Here is a 22831-nt window from a genome sequence, read left to right on the forward strand (position 1 = left end):
GGGAGCCCAGGTGGGAGGTTAGGTGTGTGTGTGTGTGTGTGTGTCCTGAGGCAAGATGGGACTGAACCATCTTGCCACCATACAGGTGGTTTCTAGAAGTAATTTCACCATTAGAATCCAGCAAATCAGCTACATTCAATTTCTGTCTAGTTCTGAGAAGACTCGCCAAGAAACTGAAAGAACTTCAGTCATTCAACCAACACTGAGGACTTAATATATGCCAAACATTGGTTTGAGATCTACAATACTGAGTTTCTCTGGGGAATACAGTAATGAGCAAAAACAAAGTCCTGGTCTCATGCTGCCAATATCTTGACTGGAGAAACAGACAAAAACGAACACATAGGTAAAGGATTTAAAATGGAAGCTACACTTGAAGAATACTCTCAAGTGAGGTGCCAGCCCAAATGCAAACATTTCAAAGGCAATAAGAAACATTTTCCACATTAGGAATAAAATATTTCAGTGTGGGTATATAATTTTTCTCCATTTTCCCAGGACTGTACTTACTAGATCTTCAGTTTCTCCACAGAAACATGGAGGGTCTTACCCAGTTGCTTGGGCTCAACTTGGGATGACACAATGCATGTGGGCAATGGACATATTTAAGATGATGTCATTTGTTTGAATTATTGCATCTTTGGAGGTTTAGCAACCCAAATTGATTTGTGTTATCTTCCTTTATCAATCCTATGTATGAGAAGGAATTTAGGTTGTGTTTTCCAATAGTGGAAAGTGGTTGCACTTTTCTATTGGAAAGTACAACCTAAAGATTGGTGTATTACAATTATATTATAAATGTTTCAATGACAAAGTCACATGAATTTTCATAATATAGCATTAAATCTACCTAATAGGGTCTCAATTTTTGCATTTGCAAAGCTTTATCCAGTGATGTTACTTACATTTGTAGAAATCTGACATTTTGTACTAAATATGAAATTAATGGCTTAAAAAGAAAGGAACAAAGATTATAATTTGGAAGTATGTCACATTTGCTGACTGAACAATTGAGTCTTCTTTGCAATTTTACTATTTCATACAACTGTACAATCATACAACTATACAATCATACAACTATACAATCATACAACTATGACTTTTTCTTCTTATCTAAAATGTAGAATGAAACCATAACTATGGGCATAGAGAAAACAATATTCATTTATGGGAAGCTTTGGTCAACACATTTCTAGTTCTCTCTGAGGTGTAAATCCCCAGGGGGCAATCAACCATGTCTGGAGATTGAATTTATGGGTTCAATTGAGATTGTATTCCAGCCCAGAATATTTAGAGAATTATGCATTTTAGAGTTGAAAAGAATCTTGTGGAGCAAACTTAAGTCTGATTTTTACAATGAATGCATTTAAAAAGTGAATTTGAGCTTCTGAAGCCAATTTATTTTTTTTATTTTTATTTTTTTTGAAGCCAATTTAAAGCAAAAAGGAAGCAGACATATATGCATACAAGTAAAAATATTCTTCTCCCAGAAGTTTGTGAACAAATACATTTATAGTAAATTTTTAAACATACCACATCTAGTAACCTTTATTGGCTTTTGATTAACACTGATTATAGCTTCATTTGGTCTCTTTTGGAAAAGTTTTATTATTGATATAGTAGTTGATGGAGAACAGAGGGCCAGTTGAAGACAAAGCACATTGACAAGTCCTTGAAATGAGCAGAGGGACATTCCTCTACAAAATCAACCACTTTGATGTTCATACTTTGCTAAGGGCAAAAGGCAACTTTAGCCCAACCCTCAGGATCCTGTAAGTCTACTTTAACATATAAAAATCACTGTAGAAATTTCCTTTATCTCTAAACCCCCCAGGATATGTGTTGGCAATCATCCTCCAAGCACATGGCCCACTGATGTCCATCTGAAGGGTCTCATGACTAATATTTTATTAAATGGTAATAAGTGGCCTATCCCCCAAAATAGCTAACCCCCCCTCAAGGTCCTGGAAACCTTGCTTCCAAAATTCCTTAGAGAGTAGGATATCCCCAAACCCCTCCCAATTTCCAGATATATAATCAGCCACCCCTCACAGGCCTAGGGCAGCAGCTCTTCCTGCCCACAGGTCCTGTCCCTGTGCTTTAATAAAACCACCATTTTGCACCAAAGATGTCTCAAGAATTGTTTCTTGGCTTTGGACCTCACCCCACCAAACTTCACCTATATTCCAAAATTTCATCAGTAGTCAAATGCCATACTTGTCTCTAGTGATAAAAAGAAATCAGTAAAGTCATATTGTGAAGTGTAAGGGCCAAGGGAAGGCCGCCCCAAGATGAGTACATTGGCACAAACATATTATTTTGGGTTAAAAGCATTTTAAAGATTCAGAAAAGGCTCTTTCCCTACCCCTCAACTGCCTGCTTGTACCAGGAAGAGAGCTATTGATAGAGATTCCTCTTTACCTAAGAAACTTACCAACATAATAAGGCAACCTTTGATGTTCTTGCTAATAGTCTTTCTCCCCTTTGTAGCCTCAGACCCCTACTCCTCTCTTTAGCTCATATTAAGCATCATGTCACCTGGCTGTCTTTGGAATTTCCATGCCTGTGTGGATTCCCTGACAGACACTATTATATTTAATTTTCTTCTGTTAATCTATCTCGTGTCAATTGGATTCTTAGTCAAGCTGGAAGGATCTTGCAGACTAAATGAAATTCTTTCTCCCCAACAGAACTAAGGATTTTTTTCTGGTTCTTTGCCCAGATACTCAGATGTGCACCATTCACTTTCTCCCTCAGGTTCATCCCAGTTCAGTTTCTGAAGTGACTTCTACTGAGGAAGAAGGCATAAGCCCCAGGCTCAGGCACATGGAAGGTTGGCCTCTTGTGCTTTCCTTACTGATTCCCATCTTCAGTCTTTTCAACTAACCTGACCCTTTATGCCAAGGACTAGCCTGGAAGAACACACTTGGCTGGGAGCTCACTTTAGACTTTAGCTTGCATTAATCTCCCTTTTACCTCACTTATCACCGGGTCCTTAGCACTCTGTTAGCTACAGACCACTGTTTGAACAAGTCCCAGATTCCTAATGCTTCTTTGAAATTGATTTCATTTGAATGAAAGCTCTGGAGGCTGGGGGAAAGGTGGGTCTTGTGTGAGGTCATGTAGGCAACCCTCCCAAGATGCCCTTTATATCCTTAGAATCTATCTCATACGTCTCCCTCTTTACTTACTACTCTCACAAACAAATCTACACTTTATGGCCAAGACAGGCACATACTGGAATATTTCCTCCTTTTTGATTTCAGTCGTTCCAGTGACTTATGTCTATACCGTCTTACTTAGAAATCTCATGGTACACATTGTATCAGGTTTATTTCTTACTTTTGTCTTCACACTCAGGTGGTTTAGTTTTTGCCCCTCTCTTCAGCATATTTCTTTCTTCTACTGGATCTTTCTTTCTTTATTCACAGCATGAGCTCTGAAATTTGTATATTATGCAGCTTTTATCTGAAATACTGTAAACTTTTTTCCACTTTCAAAGTTTTAGTAGCTGTGTAAATTGTGTGTAACATTCCATTTAGGAGATTTTATGGAAGTGATCTCAGAAGGAGCCATTTGACCTGATGAATATTGTCCACTGTGGCAATGTCATAAAAATATGGTAGAAGGAAATGTAAGATCATGTCATTAGTACTTTGGCTTTAAATTCACTAAATATTTTAGCAAGTAACTTGGCTAGGTGATGGGACATTAGAATTCAGAACTTGGAAGAAATATGATAAGTGCGGCATGCTGGGGGAAGTGACATTTACTTTTTCCCCTTCTTATGTTTTTCCAACATTTCTCCTCAAGCTTATTGTATCCGTGAGAAAAGAGTATTGCATGCTCCGTTATAGGCATTTATCCCCTTTCCCTTGTGCCTTCCCACAGAAAAGGGGGAAGAAAGAAAATTTAGAGAAAATTTAATGGGTTGGTGATTGATATCCTTGGAACAAAGTCACCCTGTGGTGATTCACAGTGACAGCTGGGCAAGCCATGTTCTTTCTGTCTTGTGTGCAGCTGGTCTGAAACTGGGTTGCTAAGTGGCTTTGGAGTGTGGTTGTCACCAGTCTTGGGGATATCTGAAAATAAGCTTGAGAAGGAGGACCCTATGATTCAGATTTCAAAGCAGGCAGTAAGAGGCCCTGCTTTGGCCTCAGCAGTAACCAAGTTGTCCATTCCAGTTTTTCAAAAAAACTCTGCATTGGAAGTCACAGAATGCTGGTACATGCTCATAATAGCTTCTCAATAGGCTCTTGACCCTCATCTATGTTGTATGAAGGACAGGATGGTAGACTTTGGCCAAAAAGTCCCTATCCCAAGCCTCTGCCAGAAGTTCTAAATCTTATGGATTTTCTCTTCTTCCTTTGCCTTCTACTTCTAATCATATACCATGGGCATCCACACATGCCAGGGAAGTGCTGGGTGATTTTTGTATATGATCTGCAGTCCTCAACCAACTTGAAACAAGGCATCATTAGCTCCATCTTGCAGGCAGGTGAGTGATTTTCCCAATGTCAAAGAGTAAGGGGTCAAGTAGGGAGGTGAGTATAGGCTCCTGTGCCCAAAGCTTGTAGTCTTCCATTGCACCATCTTGTCCCTGTAGAAGGCCTGTGGTGACTGGTGTGTTTTCTCTTGGGTTGTCCCTATATCACATTACACTTGCTGCCAGTTCATACCAAGACCCTCATTTCTTTATTTCTACACCATTATGAAAGCCTCAAGTGTCATCTCTTGTTCTGTTCCATTGTACTCCCTTTGGCCAGATTGTGCCACTAAATTGCAGCACTCATAATATCAACTCTCTACCTTTGAATCTTTTAATTATTACCTAAAACAAGTACAAATCTATCAGGGACAACCATCTATCAGGAAAGACAAGCAATAAAAATAAGAAATAATATTTTTTATGGAATTATGTAAGTCTATGGCAAAGGTTTAAAAATATGTTTGTGTATATGAGCAAAAACAGGGAAGGGGGGTGCTTAGGAATGCTAGGCAAGTGGGAATGTGAATTTGAAATTCAATTTGAAATAGGAGGCCTCGCTGAGAAGGGACTTTTGAATCAATACTTGAACTAAGGAGGGAAATAGGCTTGTGTATGCCTGGGGGAGGCACAAACAGGCAAAGGGCAGCCCTTACAAACACCATAGACTAAGAGTGTGCCTGGAATGTCTGAGAAGTAGCTTGGATGGTGATGTGGCTAGAGCAAGGAGACAGACTTAGCACGGGATGTTGCAGATCAAAGGAGAAGATTTCCTTTGTGTTGTGAGTGATTTGCCTTTTGCTCTGAGTGAACACTGCAGGGGTTTGAAGGAGGTGGCAGGATTTATCTGACAGCTTTTAAAATGATTCCTGTGATTTCTGCATTTTTTGCCTTCTTCTGACTTCTCTTTTGACAACAGACTGAGGCCAGGGAGGGTTGGACAGAGGAGTAATCAGGAGGCCCATGGTATAAACCAGCCCAGAGAGGGTGATGCCTCAGCTATACTCTGTGGCAGTCCAGGTTTTACATGGGTACACATTCTAGGTCTATTGAAGGAAAACACTTGGAAATAGGATTTGGAGAAAGAAAGGAGTCAAAGATGCTATCAAGATTTTGGTCTAAAGCAACTAGAAGAAAGAGCCATCAGCTGAGGTGGAGGACGTTGTGGGTGGGATGGGTTATGGAGGGATAATCAGGATTGAAGATTTGCACATATGTTCCAGAAGTCTACTGGACAGCCAAAGGAGTGTGTGAGGTAGGAGTGGGGCTTGGAGGCAGAAGTGTGAGAGAGAAATCTGCCCTGGTTGTGCAGCTGGGGTGTCACTGACTTACAGAAAGTATTCACAGCCACAAGACTGGATAGCACTGAGTGTGGATGCAAAAGGGGGAGACCTTGGGACCTAGCCCTGTGCATCCCACATAGGAGGCTGGGTGAAGGAGGAGGAAACAGCAAAGGGATTGAGAAGGAGCAGCCGTTCAGCAGAAGAGAAACCAATGTGGAAAGTATTATTGAGGAAGAGAGAGCCACAAAGAGGCTCATGTGTTGAAACTGTGGGAATTTAACAAAAATCCCCTACCCCTGGACAAGCAGAGCAGATCTAACTCCATTTTGTGCTACACCCATCTACGCCATCTCATGTATAACCCCCACATGACCTGCTTATTGCTTAAGGCACTCCCCCACCCTAGTCAAACCACTGAGCACACCCTTACCGGAAACCGGCTCATATAGCAATGGGGAGCCCCTAGCTGCCAAAGAATGTAAACCCCACCTTTTGCCCACCAAATGTGCACGCCAATTCTGACCAGAGTGATAGGCTAGTTCAAAAGGTCACTATACGGTAAATTGTAATTCAATGGGCCACCTGCGTGTGGACCGACATGACTGTGCAACTTTCTGTGTGTGTTACAATCTCATTGGCCACTGGCCCCTATGAAACTGCTACGTCTCTTAACCTCGGGGTCCAAGTCCCTGCTCCGCTGTGACGGGTATACTTGGACCCAAGCTCGAGCCTGCAAATAAACCCTCCTGTGCTTGCATCGGTGTAGGCTCCTTGGTGGTTTCTCGGATTTGCAATCTTGGGCACAACAGAAACATCAAATTTCAACACCAGCTCTAGCAGCAACAATAAAAATGTGCTAAGCCTCCTCGCTTGCTGTAGTAATAATTCAAAATGTGCTTCTCTGTCTTTATTTCATACGTTTAACTGACATTCCAGAGTTAACTTTGCCTTTTATTTTAAGGAGAAAAATTGAGGGTTAACGTTAAAGCCATCTCACAAGCTCTCTTGGCTACCAAAAGAGTGTCATGAATTGGTCCCAACCGGTTTCATTGAGTCACTGTCTCACCTCCTGTTTGAAGTGATTTCTTCCAGTCGTGCACTGGTACCATCCAATCTCTTCCCTCCTCTGCAAGATCTTTCTTAACTTGCTTCAGTTAATTTTTTCCTTTCCTTTTAATTGCTTCCCACCACTTTGTTTTTCCCTGGGCTCCAGAGTAGCTCTTCCATTCTTCAGCCCTCCATATACACCCAAAGTCACTACCATTCTTCCCTGCTTAAAAAAATCAAACCTGGCTTATATCACTATATTGTATACCTGAAACCAATATAACAGTGTAAACAAATTATATATATAATTTGGGCCACCAAATTATATATATAATATATATTATTATATATAATATAATATAATATATTATTATTATTATATTATTATATATAATAAATATATATATATTAACCAGGCTCTAGCTCAGCATTTTGTAACCTCAGCAATATTTTTTTAAAGATTTTATTTATTTATTCATGAGACACACACACACACACAGAGAGAGAGAGAGGCTGAGACACAGTGAGAGGGAGAAGCAGGCTCCATGCAGGGAGCCCGACGTGGGACTCGATCGCAACCTCGGCAATATTGACAGAAAGGGACAGGTAATGCTGTGGGGACTGTCCTGTGTTGTAGGATGTGGAGCAATGATCCTGTCCTGTGTTGTAGGATGTGGAGCAATGATCCTGGTCTCTTCCCATGGATGCCTATAGCAGCAGTGTGACAAACAAATATATCTTCATAGATTGCCAAATATCCCCCAGTGTGGGCAAAAACACCTGAGTTGGAAATCACTGATCTAGCTCATCTCTCTCTCTCTCTAGCTAACTTCCAATCTTTTGTTCACATCACTACCAGAATAATGCTTCTAGAATAAAGTTTTCAGTAAGGAATTCTATTTCTTTAAATCCTGTAATGTGTCCTGATCACTTTCAGGATAAAGTTCAAACTTCCTTGATGAGCTTCTAGGCTTCTGCAGGCACAGATACCTCTGCCCAACTACTTCTGTTCTGTAACAAAGCCATGTGCTTTTATGCCTCTGCACTTCCACATGTACTTGTCTGTCTACTTTCTAAACTGCCTTGCTTCTTTTGTATCTAGGTAAGTACAGTTGTCCATAAAACTTAGCTAAAGAATCCTATTTTCTGCACAACCTTTATCTTTAAATCTGATTTAGATCCTTCATATTCTCATGGCGTTCTTTGCATACATTATCATAATATATAGCCTATTAGACTGTGGTCATTGATTTCTTATCTCTTACCTCTAACCAGACTCAAATTTCTAAGAAGGTCAAAGATCTTGTCTTCCACTACAAAGGAACTCAATAAAGCTTATTAATGTTTTAATATGCTGAAGGATCACAGAGGAATAAAGTTACTTTTGACATGAGCAATCATGAAGTCCTTAGTAGAGAAAGTACTATTTGAATTGCACCTAAATGCATGAGAAGATATTTTAAACACAGACACCAGTTTAAGACAAAAGGAGATTCAGAGGTAGGGAAATTGAAATTTGGTTCGAGGGTCATTAGATTCATGTGAGAGAGGAGGGAGTCACAAGTTGGCACTAGATCTTGGGAAACCTTGAATTCCAGCAGAAGACAGTGGGGAGATATTAAGGATCCTAGTAAGGGGCCAGTTTAATTTTTTCTGCAAGAGCTATCAGACAATTCGATATGGTAGATTGAAAAGAAAAAGTTTGGTTTAGATGGGCCATTGATACTATTAGTTCAGGCCAAAAGAAATAAAGACTGGAATCAGATTATACCTAAACTATTTTAGAAACATGACTTTTTAAATAAATATTCTAATTTAGGATTGAAACAACTTTTTGAGGAGTCAAGCTTGTACATTATAAATTTACCTGATTTTAACTGTTTAATAGTAAATATAATCCTTTGTGTAATAGATTGTGGTAGCATACACTACTATTGACTTCAGCACAGCATACAAATAAGATACTAGAAAGTTTTTCTCTTGAACCTAATGGATTATGGTAATTCAGTCATTTTTCCTTTAAAATCAGTTAAAATAGTTTATTGTGCTCCGAAATAAAGATCTCCATTCAAATGCTTAATTAACTCCTAAACTGTATGAATAATTTATTGTTCTAGCAGATCATTCTCACTTGCTATTGTGCAATGAAGCTAGAGAATGCATATTTTAATCTCATCTGATTCTTATGGAAAGTTGGAGTCACAATGGTGCATCCAGCATGCAAATATTCTTTGGTGAATATGGAGGCAGAGCAGATCTCCAAGTCAGCTGTCACCTCAGTGTGCCTTCTCTGTCTTCCATGTAGGATTGTTGAGAGCTTATTTTAAACATCTCCTCAGCTGCATGCTCCCAATTTATATTTCCTTAGCTTATGTTTCACATACACACACGCAAAATTATATACGCAGACACACACAGACTCACACACACATGTAATTTCTCCTACTGGCAGCACTCTTTTTTTTTTCTTTCTGAACTCAAGTCTTTTGAGGAAATAAACAGTAGCTATTTTTTACAAAAGGGTTGGATGCATTGAACTTATATTCTTTTTTGATTGTGCAGTTAGATACAGCTAAATATAGTGTTCTTCTCTCCATCTCTGCTCTTACGTTAGAGTGGGGTTGCCAAGGTGATGGTACAGTGCAGTGGATTTGTTTTTTTGTGGCTCAGTGAGTTCATGCTAAAAGCTAAATCAATACCAGCAACTTGTCTCCCTGAGAACCATTCTTTCTCTATTATTTTTGTTGTCATTCTCTGGCCATATGTTCTTCCTCTGCATGTTTTATAAAATTTGGGAAGATTTTTGTCCTCATTTGGGTAGGCTAATACCTGGGGCTGGCTGTGTAAGTTAGTATTTACTCAGGTAAGAGCTGTCAAATATATTGTTCATGCTCAAAAAGAAACTGTGATTGTAAAACATCTCTTTGGAATGAGATTGATTCAGAAAGCCCCAGGAATTTGCTAGATGTTCCGGTTTTATCAGTGCCTAATGATTCTATAAAGTTTTAAGAAATACAATTAAACATACACATTATTACAGATTTCATAAAAGTCAGTGTTGTGTCAAAATCTGCTGTGGCTCTTCCTCAAGAGAATTCACTGCCCTTTTGGATGCTCAGGCAATATTAACAAAGAAAGTTTTAATTAAGGTTCATAAGCCTATCTTTTGTTTTGTATACTGCAGAATGTGCTAAGAGTACAATGTTTTAGCCTTTTCTTTGCAAAGGCAATGACTATGTAAAAATACTGGCTGGTCATTTATTCTTTCAGTGATTAACTATATATTGAGTGTCTGTCTATCTGCTAAGCCTGTGCTAGGAAAATGGGGAATGCTGGAAATGAGCTTAAACCTAGTATGGTCTCTGTTTTCATGGAAATTAGGATCTAGTTAGGAAAGATAGACTAGGATCAAACAATCACTCAAACTAGTATCAAATTGCAACTATGCAGTGGAATGAAAGCCTGTAATAGGGGATTAGACAAGGAGCTCAGGGAAGGATTCCTGTAGGAAATAACACATTAAGATCCAAAAACTGAGTAAGAATTCAAGTAAAATGAGTAAAGAAATGTTATCAAGCTGAGAAGACAACTGCATGAAGACCCCTGTGGGCAGGAGCATGGCAAATATAAGAGCCAGGGAGAAGGCAAGTTGAGGTGGTGAAGGAGATCAAGATAAAAGGGGAGGCCGGAAAAACATTTTTGGGCAAGATCATGAAGGGACTTAGCTTTGTTAGAGAACTTTAGCTCCATTCCTATACAAATGGAAAGCATATAAGGGTTTTAACAAATATTTCTAGAGGGAGAACAGAAAGATGAGGGTGGACTAGTTGAATATTTCTTATATTACAGTACCTAAGGGCATGCCTTGGTCCAGTGTGGAAGTAGTGGGAAAAGGAGGGCAGAATAAATTCAAGAGGTATTTAGAAGGTAAAGTCAAAAGACTTTGGAGTTGGATAGGATATAAGGAGTGAGGTAGGAAGGGTCAGTGCTGGTTTTCTGACTTCACACATTGATATGTGGTGGTTCCACTGAGACAGGCAACAGCATACAAGAACAGGTATAGTGGAGGGAGATTATGAGCTGGGCCTCAGGCATGCTGGGTTTGAGATACATTTGAGACATCTAGAGGATATTTAAGAAGCTATATGTGCAAATCTAAATCTTGGAAGTACATCTGGAGATTAAATTTGTAAGCCTTCTATGTAGAGGTGATTGGAGCCATGGGTGTAGATGAAATTATCTAGGGAGGTTGTATTTCAATAAATGTGATATGATAGCAGTGGCAATTTCCTTCCTTCAACATATGAAGAGACAGCTACTGATTTATTTGTGTCTAGATTTCTTGAAATGATTCAAAACAGAATTTGAGTCTTTTCAAGTGATCATTCACATTTATCTACTTTGTAATAGGTACCTGAAAATGTCAGAATTTTCAAGAGCCCAGTAAAAAAGTAAGGTTCCAGGAGAGGATCGACTTGCCGTGTTATCAAGTTGAGAAGGGAGTAAAAATCAAACCTAAATCCCTCTTTATTTGACTCAGCATGAATCAAATCAGCCCAACAAAATATTATACTGCTTTGAATTAGGCTAAAGTAAAAAATTGTTTAATATTTGTGAAATCATATGGATAGAAAGCTGCAATCAAACAATTCTCTGGGTTGTTTTATTTTCCTGCTACGAACAAAATCTGCACATTTTGTGCATTTTTCACATTTATTAGTAGTAAATTCAAATACTAGCTGCTTATCCATGTAGTGTATTAGATTGAAGTTCAGTAGAAAATATTTAACCTATAAAACTCACTCTGGATGAGTCAAGAATTTGGGAGATTTATTCTAGGGAGGTGTTCCTCAAAGTTGGAATGAACAGGTCTGTGATTAGTAGGTTCTCAGTATGTGCATGTTGGAAGACATTATGCATTTCTGATGCATTAGTAAGCATAAATTGCAAAGTATAGAATAATTAATGCAAAAATCAGTATTTTAAAAATTCTTAATTACTGTGAAGTGCAAATCACAGAATTTATTGACAAAAACTGTAATTGTAGATTAGTCCTTAACATCATAATAGCTATGATATGTAACAAAATGTTGCATGTTATCTTAACCCTTCGATTGTCTCCTGGTCCTGATTTTAGTTGGCTCGGTGATTAGAAGCCCTCTCAACAGAAAGCTCTGCTCATTCTCATTACCTTCTTCGTAGTTACCCGGATACCAGTGAAAGCTCTACAGGATGCATGTTTGACTAATGATGCTGATGGAAAGTATTTCTGCTAAACTCCAGGTTTTATATGGTGAAAATCCTAATAAAGAAATTGCTCACAAGAAGTTTAAAAAGTAGGAAGGAGGAAAAACAAGGGCCTAGCTCATTCATAAACTACAGTACTCATGTTTTTAAATCTGAAATTTTGCATTCAAGTGGCTAAACGACAGACCTTAGTTTGTGACCTCTTTTCTTGTGGTTTGTTAGGATGTTCCAGAAACTGGAATGTGAGCGTTTCCCTCAGTTAAGGACACCTTCCAGTAGAGGAAGACACTAATGTAGTGGGAATGGCTGCCAGGAATGATGAGAAGTAGCCAGCAGTGGAGTTTTTGAGTCTGGGTTTCACTTGATGGGTAGCTTGGATTTATTACTGATTAGCTCTTGAGTTCTCCATATGGAGCAGATGTTTCCCTACCTGAGAAAGGTGTGCTCCTGCTATTGGAGGGTCAGGTCTCACTAGGTCGTCAATGTGTGCTCTGCCTGTCTGCTAATCTGTGTGCAACTGCTCCCTTTGCCACCAGACAGGCTGCTAGGCTTAGGTGATAAGAGAAACGTATGCCTGAACTGAATCTTGGTCCTGGCAATTCCAAGTTGTGCAAAATTGAGCAAATAACTTTAACCTCCCCATACCGCAGTTTTCCAATTTAAACAATGGCGGTATTCACAGAACTCATCTCACAGTGTAGTTGTGAGGACTAAAAATGTTGTGAAGATTAAAAATGACTAAATGCATGGAAAGTACGCAAAACAATAGTGTTTGGTGCTGTTATTATTATTTAGTTCATACTAAATTTAAAGTCCTAATCTGCATTTTTTCATATTCATCATGAAGGGTCCATTTGCACTCTATGTTAAGTGAGTATGGAATCCCAACCATGCAATACATTTCACTTGGAAAGAAAACTCCTGTAATAGATCTCTTTCTAAATCTTTCTTCACTATATTTGTTGAAGCTCCTTCCTCACGTACTTGATCTTACCCCAAATACTCCATCCTAATCCCTTCTTTCTTGAACTTTTCCAAGCTCTACCTCTCCACTCTGTGCTAGACCAATTATAGAAGTGATGATTTTCAGAGGGCAATGTATGGTATGTGTGAGTGTGTGTGTAATACAAAGGAACAAAGACAAGGTAGTTTTATGCAAATATTAAGGCAATTATGTCTTACACCGTATCATTATTGTAGCTTTTATAATTAGTGGAATCTTTGGAAGGAATGTTGTGACCACCGGCCAGGATGCCAAATTTCAGAGAGTGGTAAGGTACAGCACTGCCTCCAGGATCCAACCTAATGCAGTAGGAAATTATCATTCCTTTCCAACTACACCCTTTTCATTCTATTGTATTATTATGCTTTTGCATTAGTGTCTGAAGTGCTCATCCTGAAATAATGATTTTATAAGAAAGGAGCCTATGAATGAAGTAGAGGTGGTTTTTTCCTTAGAGTGTTTTTATTTTCTTCTTTCAAAAGTAGCTCTAATAGTGGTTAAATAACTTAATGTAAATATATAAAATATAACACTTCTCTTCTTGTGTACTCACTTCAAGTCAAACAACTTTCTGTTGATTAAGCCAAGTGCAATTTATTATGTTTGGACATAATTCAGTGTGAGATGTGGTCTGTTCTTTCTTATGGTGAATTTTGTGTTTGAGGTGCTTTCTGCAGTCAGTTCACTATAGACTGATGGATGTGGCTGTTGGTTTCATTTTAATGATTTTGAAAAAGTTGTGTTTAGAAGTCAGGTGCAAGGTGGATATTTAAATTTTTGAAGAGAAGTATGCAGCCTTTGCAGTGGATCTAAGATTTGCTGTGCTCAGCCCTCTGTTTTGAAGGCATGTTTCTCCATTTCCATCACAGAATTTCTGAGAGAGAAGCCTTTATGAAATGGCAGCTTTGGAAATATTCCCTGGATCGATTGGATAAAGGGATACCATGGACTGCAAAGGTCCAGTTCTAAATGGATTAAAACAAGATGCATTACTTTTAAATATATCCTCAGGCATAATTAATTCACTTCAAATATTCATCATATTACATAAATAAATATTCATCATAAAACATAAAATATGTTATTTTTCTGCCTTCTCTAGATGGGAACATTCCCTCTATCCTGAAATGTAATAAGCATGTGGTCATTTGTAATGTGTCTTATTATTATTCCAGTTTTAATTATTATTCTAGCTTCACTTTAAACATTTTAATGAGTAGAACAGTAATTTCACCAGCTGCTTAGCATCGTTCTACTCAAGAGTGCTACCTAAGAGAAGAGGTGACGTCAAGTTACTGCTACTGGAAGCACTTTCTGTTGGTTGCCTGTTGGAACATCAACTGTAAAGAGCAGCTGCATTTCAGCTGAAGCTATTGTTAATTCCTCAAATATTTTATTTTGCTCCCCAGCACAAGAAATAACCAACTTGTTTTGTGCCTTCCAGGTATGTTCATTTCAACCAAATAGAGATGCTACAGCCAGAGACCTTTGGAGACCTTCTGAAATTAGAGCGACTGTAAGTGTTGACTCCTTAGACGTCCTTTGTTCTGCTTTACTACTTCTGTTTATACAACGTACTGACTGCCCTGGAGATCAGGACATTTTATTCTAAGCCTAAGAAGCAGAGCCTGTACTTTTGTACTATTAGAGTTACTGTAAAACATTCTATAGTTTTAAATCAATGAAGAAAAGATGAATAACCCAATTAAAAACAGGGCAAAAGCAATGAACAACACTTCACGCAGGAAGCAAAACCACTTTGAAAACTTACAGTAGACTCCACCACAATTAATCATACACATCTCCTATGAGCTATCAATCAGTTCCACTTGTAGTTATAGACACAACAGACATGTACGTGTATGCATGTGCACTAGAAGCGTGTTCTAGAGTGTTTATGGCACCATCACTTCTAACAGCTCTACACTAGAGCTACCTAAATATCCAACAACAAAAGAAGGGAAATAAGTTGCTGCATTTTCACAAAATAGAAGACTGTACAGCACATATGAGTCTCAAACATTTTGAGCAGGAAAAAGTCCAAACACTGAAAATTGCATAGTTTGATTTGTTTTTTGAAGAAATTCAGAAATAGCAGGAACATGTGTAATAGCTAAAAGTTAGACAGTGGTTCCCTTTGGAGAGAAGGAGGTGACGGGCAGCAGTAGGAGGGAGCTTTTGCAGTCCTAGCAGTTTTGTCTTGTTCTTTTTTCCCAGCTGCATTCACTTTCAGGAAAGTCATCATGCTTCTAGTATGATATGTGTACTTTTCTAGATGAATGTGATATTTAATAAAGCTTTATTAAATAATAATGACAAACCAAAGGAGCTTGGAGAGCCTCCTTTTGTGTTGTGTTTTATTGGATGAATACATTTTACCCCTTAATTTCCTCTAATACCTTATATTAATAAATTAATTATGATTTTAGCAGAAGAAATGGATTTTTTATGAACAGAAAGAAAATACAGAATGATGTAGCTAAACTTAATCAGGACTCTGTTTGAATTAAAATATATCTGAAAAAAATTGGCATTAGGAGTCTGTAGGTTGTGAAATAGATGTGCTTTCATATTGATACCTGAAATAGACAAGTAAAGTTAAAAGATAAAAAGAGCTAATCAACCACTTTTCCGTGCCATCCCTCCAACCTTATTTGCATATAGAAATATGGGAATTGTAATGCATAAAATTGCATTGTTTGGATTTGTGCTTGTTTTGCTGAAGGTATTTAATGGAGTAGATGTAACTGTACCACTTCCTGCTCCACCAGCTCTCAGCCCTGAGTTCCACCTCAGCAAATTCAAGGTTTAGCATCATGATGACTAATAACCTCAAAAAAATCTAAGCCACCAACTTTAATGTTGGAAAAAGTTTTGCTGATGAATAAGCATTACTTTCCTCCATTGAAAACTGGGAAGGGGAGATTCCTGCTCCCCAAAGGAGATCTGGAAACCTATAAAGGAAACCTGGAAACCTTTATAGGCCCTATGGCAGTGACGGCACCTTGTGCCTTTCAGAGGGGACTATTATCTTAGGATCTATGAGTGATCTTGAAGGAGTAGGGAATGACCAAGAAAAAATGCTTTAACTTTTACTTTCCCCTCTACTATGTAAATAAAAACTGTATATACTCATTTCTTGAAAAATCTCTGATTATATTAATCACAGTGTGTTTTGTTATATTTCTCTTTTTTTAGTTCTTTGAATTCTCCTGCTTCTTCTGGTGTTGGTTTTTCTTTGTTTTGTCTTGGTCATTACCTGCCATTTTTTTGGTTCTGATTAAGCTCCTATACTTTGTGATGATCATTGGTATTTATATTTGAAAATATGGGGTTGGGGGTCTAAGTTTCTCCTTTTCCCTTGTAGGTATGTCTGTTCTCTTCCAAAATTTCCCACTAGAGGGAATTTTAGTCTGGACAGTTGGGTGGGAAAACTGCAGATTTCTCTGTCTAAAATCCTAGAATGCGGAAGGAAAGGCTTCCTTATAAAGAACATTCATGGTTACTAAGAATACCTTTGGTTTTATTGGTTTGCGGAGAATACCAGCTTGGAACAGCATCACACTGGATGCTTTATGGAGCTTCAGGGACTGACATTGAGTCAACCAGCCTGGAAACTGTCTTCTTTACCAGGCATAAATCTCACTGTAGCCAAGGTTCTTCAAGAAGCTTTTTCAAAGTATAGGACCTGAATATGAAGTTTTCTCTACTTCTTAGAAGTCTCTTGGATTTCCAGTGGATATATCTTGAAATACTAATCTAAGTTTCAGGCAGAAGATACACTTTTATCTCCTCAGAACATTGATGTTGAAAAAACTCATTCATGGCTTGGCTTGTTTGATAACATGTGTATTTCTGTCACAGGAAGGAGATCAGTCTTTGTATAAATCTCAGTGCAATGGATACTGTTATTTTTTTTAACCAAGTTTGACATAAAATATTAGCAGCAAATAATTATTATATGAACTTTCCAATACAGGAAGAAGTGTTTTTGAGGTCTTATTGGGAGTAAAGCAATCAAAGTGGTACTTCTGTAAGCAGAACTCAACAAATAGTCTGCAGAAGCACTTTGAAGATCAACTTCAGGGAAGTTAGAAAGAAGAAAGAAAAAAGAAAGCACAGGCACACATTTTTGCACCCCTGCTGAACAGTACTGCTGAAATACTACTACTGTTTTAATACTCTCACTGACATAGTAATCTAAGAGAGAAATAATAATAATTATTATCATAATAAGTTCATTTAATAGATAAGGGAACTGAGGTTTAGAGAGAGTAATCTACTTGAAAACAAATAGTTATAGAAATAGCAAGTAGCAATCGAATCTGATTTGGGAACCCCAATAATATGTATGGCATAAACTAATGTTAAAATAACATTAATTTGGACATTTTGTCATTGCACAAAATAAAGGAAAATTTTTGATATTTACATACCTTCGAAATCTGTGATGATGAATATGTTATTATGCTTTTTTCTTGATTTGTTTTGCCTGTTAATTAATTCTGGTCTACTTGGCTTGGAAAATAGGTATATCTTTCAATATCTGATTATTGATGCCATTTCCAGCCTTTTAAATATGTTAAGAGAATGATCAGCAGCCCTTTTACTGTTGCTATCACACTAGACTCTACTAGTTGTAAAATAGTGAAATGAGCTTGTAGTCCAACAAAAAAAACACAGAAGTTGTCTAAATTATGTGGCTTTCCTGAGGTTCAGCTGCAATGGACTACAAGTTACTTCTCCATTAAATTCTATTCCAGTATCTCCTGAGATATGGATACGAGTCAGAGCTTGTGAGAAATGAGAATTACTGTGTGACTCCTATCTCCACACCCATCTTAACCTAACTGTTCGCTGTTTCTTCTCTAGTCATTGCTTCTGAGTTTGGTGAATTGGGTCGGGTAAGGGAAGATGAGAATAAGGAACTAAAAGAGTGAGGATCAGGAAAAAAATTTTTATCTACTCAAGATGTGCATAAAATTCCAAAGCCATAAAACTATTTCGACTCCTGCTGACATGACACCCTGTTACTTTAATCCCTAATAGATAAAATACTTAAAATTAAGCCAAAGACATACACTGCTAGGAAAACATGGTCAGATGATCTTATTTAATTTTGAGACGGGGCACTGTTCATGAAGTAGGATTCAGAGGGAGGCTGGAAGTAGCTAATTGTCAACGTGTTCTATACAGCATTCGATTATTTATGCCCATTTCTCTGTCTCTAGAAAGAAATGGCGTGGCGCTTTCCTCTGTTTTGTAGACTGCTGTTTCATCCTCTCTTCATACACAGGCTCTTTGTTGAATGTGCTTTCAGTGGTGCTAGTGAGCAGGTGGACCCTTGCTGGTGATTTGCTAGTCAGCGGGAAGAAGTAGTATGGGCAGGCCAGCATTCAGGGAACCCCAACCAGGGCAGGACAGTCAAGGTGGAAGGAGGGGTGGAAATACTGGGGCCTGGGCCTCCTCCCTTGCCTCCGGTGGTGGAAGCCGGGGGAACATTTGAAAGGGAACAGGCAAATGGCTGGCTGATCCAGGGACCCCCGCAGCACCAAATGGAACTGTAGTTTAGCAAACTGCTGCTGGCCCGTAAGTGGAAGTAGACAAAGGGCTGCCAAGCCCGGGATCCAGTTAATCATGGTTCTCTTGCAAGCTGCTGCAGTCATACATTATTTTGCCATTCTTCTGATTTCCTATGTGTTTAAAGGCTTATTTTTGTGATTTCCCTCTTTAGTATTTGTAATCTCTAACTAAATAAAACAAAAAAATTCAAGAACCATGGATAAGAAAATACATGCAGGTGAGTCTTTAAAACTGTACTTGCACAAATGACAATTTTGTGTTTGCCCTTTCTCACTGAAATATTTTTAAAAATGTAGGTGGCTCAACTGGTTAAGCATCTGCCTTAATTAGGCTCAGGTCACGATCGCAGGGTCCTGGGATTGAGTCTTACATGGGGCCCTCTGTTCAGCAGGGATTCTGCTTCTCCCTCTTACTCTCTCTCTCTATGTTTTTCCTATCAAACAATAATAAAATCATAAAAATCCATATTTGGATTCACAATTCGATTTTTTAAAAAGTCTCCCCAAAGCATCATTACTGTGTTTTGACTCAAAGTTATCCTTTGTTTTTCAGGTTTTTGCATAACAACAAATTATCTAAAATCCCTGCTGGGAGCTTTTCTCATCTGGATTCATTAAAGAGACTGTAAGTGAAAGCAAGTGCCCAAACACAAAACCTTATAATTTCCCCCCAAATCAATAAATCCCAAGCAATGATTTGCCTTTGTCTCCTTTGGCCATGAAAGATCATTGCAATTCCAGCGTGTAAGGGAGAAAACAGTTTCGTTAACTGCAGAGTGATAGAGGACGCAGCCTACTGAGCTTTTATGTATTCTCTTAGAAGTAGCATTCAAAAGGAATTTTGAAGATAGAAGTTTCCTCGGTTCTCAGTAATTTCCTTGCTGGTCAAATCTAAAGACTCCCAAGACTTCCTTTTCCTTTAGCTTTTATGAGAGATGTGAGAAGTTCCAAAGAAAGTCTAACTCCCCTGTCCAGGCTTCAGAAGTCCTCCCTCATTGCACATATGGTTGGTTACTGGTACTGTTCATTCTTCCTACACTAATCAGCTCAGAGCGAACCTCCCAATCCTGTTTGAGCCTCCAGCCACCTTGCTTTTCTTTCTGCCTGTGTGAATCACTCTCCTTTACCCTGATCTGTCTCTTCACCTCGATCTCTGGGTATGCTTCTGCATTGTTGATGGATTTAGGGTTGTTTTTTTTTTTTTTTTTTTTTTCCCTCAGTTAGTTCCAGTTATCAGATAAAAGCCCAATGCCCTGCTTCCTAGTGCTAGTTGGAGGGTACAGAGTGGAAAAATCACAAAGGTCTATCTCTCAGTTGCCTTTGAAGGCTCGTTGTTGCTGATGTCTTTCTGGTGTGATATGCCCAGGTCCAGGTCAATGGGCTAGGAGATGTGAAGCTTAGATAGATTTTGAACACTGGGGGAAATGATTTTGTGTTTCACTCGTGCTGGAAATAATGCTTGGAATCATTGCATTTCAAAGATCATGAATAATCAGGAGGACTGTTTATCCAGCTGCAGTCCATTTTGTCAAGTGTATCTTGTCTGTCTGCTTTCATGGCACTTCACACAGAAGACACTGCATTCCTGCCTTTTCTCCTTGGGTTGGGCTCTTTATGCTTGGACCCACAATTGTTTGATGATTCTCTTTTTCTGTCAAAATTTTCTGGCTTCTCAGAACTGGTTTCACTACAGCCATTTGGAATGGTAGGCACACTGATTCCTGTTTGTTGTAATAATAGACTATCTTTTAGGGGATCCCTGGGTGGCTCAGTGGTTTAGCACCTGCCTTCGGCCCAGGGTGTGATCCTGGAGTCTTGGGGATTGAGTCCCACATTGGGCTCCCTGCATGGAGCCTGCTTCACCCTCTCCCTCTGTCTCTGCCTTTCTCTCTCTCTCTCTCTGTCTCTCATGAATAAATAAGTAAATAATAAAAAAAAATAGACTTTTAGAGCAGTTTTGGGTTCACAGAAAGGAACCCAAAGGAATTTGTACATTTGTTTAAATTCATACCCTATAATCACCCAAAGTCCACAGTTTATCTTAGGGTTCACTTTTGGTATCGTACATTGTATAGGTTCAGACCAATGTATAATGACATATATCATCACTCTAATGTAACATGGAATATTCTCACTGCCCTTAAAGTCCTCTGTGTTCCACCTATTCATCCCGTCCTGCCCTTAAGGCCCGTCTTTTATCAACTCCATAGTTTTGTCTTTTCTCTAGAGTCGTACAGTTGGAATCATAGAGTTTGTACCCTTTTCAGATTAGCTTCTTTCATTTAGTAATAGGCATTTAAGATTCTTCCATGCCTTTTCATGGCTAACTAGCTAATTTCTTTTTAGTGTTGAATAATATTCCATTGTCTGCACATATCACAGTTTCTTTATCCATTCACCTACTGAAGGACATTTGCTTGCTTCCGAATTTTGGCAATTATAAAGCTGCTATAAGCATCCATGTGTAGGTTTTTGAATGGACATAAGTTGCACTTCCTTTGGGTAAATACAAAAAAGCATGATTGCTGGGTGTCACGGCTAAAGTGTATTTAGTAAGTTTTGTAAGAAATTGCCAAACTGTCCTTCAAATTGCTGCACCATTTTGTGGTTCTACCAGCAATGAATGAGAGCTCTGTTGCTCCACGCCCTCACTGACATTTAGTGTTGTCAGTGTCCTGCATTTTGGCCATTCCAACAGATGGGTAGTTGTATCTTATTATTGTCTTAACATTCTTAAGTCATTTTTGGAAAATTAAAAATATCAGTGTATTCTGTAACCAGGTCATAGGATGCTTCATTTTGGTAGTAGGAGGAATAGTATTTTACTTACCCTCTTTCTCTTTTGTTGGATTTGTTTTATCAGGTGTGGTTAGAGTCACTGTATATTTGCAATTATAATTTCCATTAAATGTTTCTTTTCTACATAAATTTCTATCTGGGTATCATTCTTGACTTCTAGGACTCTCAGAAAGTCTTAAAATGCTAAATCTCTTGTTTGTTTTTCTTTTTTTTTTCTTCAAGATTTTTATTTATCTATTCATGAGAGACACACAGAGAGAGAGGCAGAGACACAGGCAGAGGGAGAAGCAGGCTCCATGCAGGAGCCCGGTGCAGGCCCCGATCCCGGGACTCCAGGATCACACCCTGGGCGGAAGGCACGCGCCAAACTGCAAGGCTATCCAGGGATCCCCTGTTTGTTTTTCTAATCTCTTTCTATTATTCTTTCTTGTTAAATTTTAGTAGCAGCTTTTTTTCCTAACCTCTTACATTTAATGAAACAGCATTCACTCCATTGCTGGAACACACACAGAGAATTGACACTAATAAAGAAGCAGAGGGAGATCCTACTTACAGTGATATGCCAGTATGTATCTTATATGCATGTGCTATATAGACTTCAAATGTTTTAAGCCACTTTTAAGATGATGTTGTGTGTTGTGTTGATGGAGTGTCTGTTCTCATAGATGGTACACTGATCACTTATGGCCATGATAAACTGATACATAGATGATTTCAGTAAACTCTTCCAAGATTCATGAGATCTTGGTCAGTCTCAGATGGCGAGCACTGGCACCTAGTTATTCCAAATCCTGAAACATGTGCCTGACCAGGCTGTAATTTAGACATGAAAATCAGAATATAGGAAAGTGACTGAGGGCTAGTAAATGAGCTGCACCTATCATCAAATAAATTCCATCTTCCACAATGAAGTCTCTCAACAACTAGGGGAGGGTCACTTTGCTGGTTGCACCTAGATGTTCAAGAAACCCGTGTGAATCACATCTGCCCCATCACCTTGGGAGCTGCGTGTGACCCCTGAAAGTAGTTTCCCCACCTGGACCATATCATTTCTAACTCATGACAACCATACTCCCTCCAAGAGTTCTGAAACAATTGATGAAATGCTTTTGGGTCTTTAGGTGAAAGGGATTCTACAGGTACAAGTGATATATTACTGTATTTTCAAATAGAAAGATTTGAATATGAATTTACCCCATGCTTTTTCCCCCCTTTGAAATTGTAAACTGAGCAGTGGGCAGGACAAAGTGGATAATTATTTGAGGGTTGTGATTCTTGACTGAATACTATCAAAAGGCAGTTGTCTTTTATTTAGGGTATCTGGTGTCACATTTGATGTAAGAGAACTTTCAAAATAGAGAACAGTAAAATAGCAATGATTTTA

At 38.5% G+C, this 22831-nt stretch overlaps 1 protein-coding gene across 1 annotated transcript in view; it reads left to right on the forward strand.

The window, feature by feature from the left end:
* Positions 1–22831, forward strand: part of PXDNL (peroxidasin like) — a 166006-nt gene that overhangs the window by 43863 nt on the left and 99312 nt on the right. Inside the window, 2 exon segments of the mRNA XM_041768612.1 lie at positions 14511–14582; positions 19202–19273. Of these exon segments, the coding sequence (XP_041624546.1) occupies positions 14511–14582; positions 19202–19273 (144 nt within the window).

This window comes from Vulpes lagopus, chromosome 9 (assembly GCF_018345385.1).
Source record: "Vulpes lagopus strain Blue_001 chromosome 9, ASM1834538v1, whole genome shotgun sequence".
In the NCBI taxonomy this organism is placed as follows: domain Eukaryota; kingdom Metazoa; phylum Chordata; class Mammalia; order Carnivora; family Canidae; genus Vulpes; species Vulpes lagopus.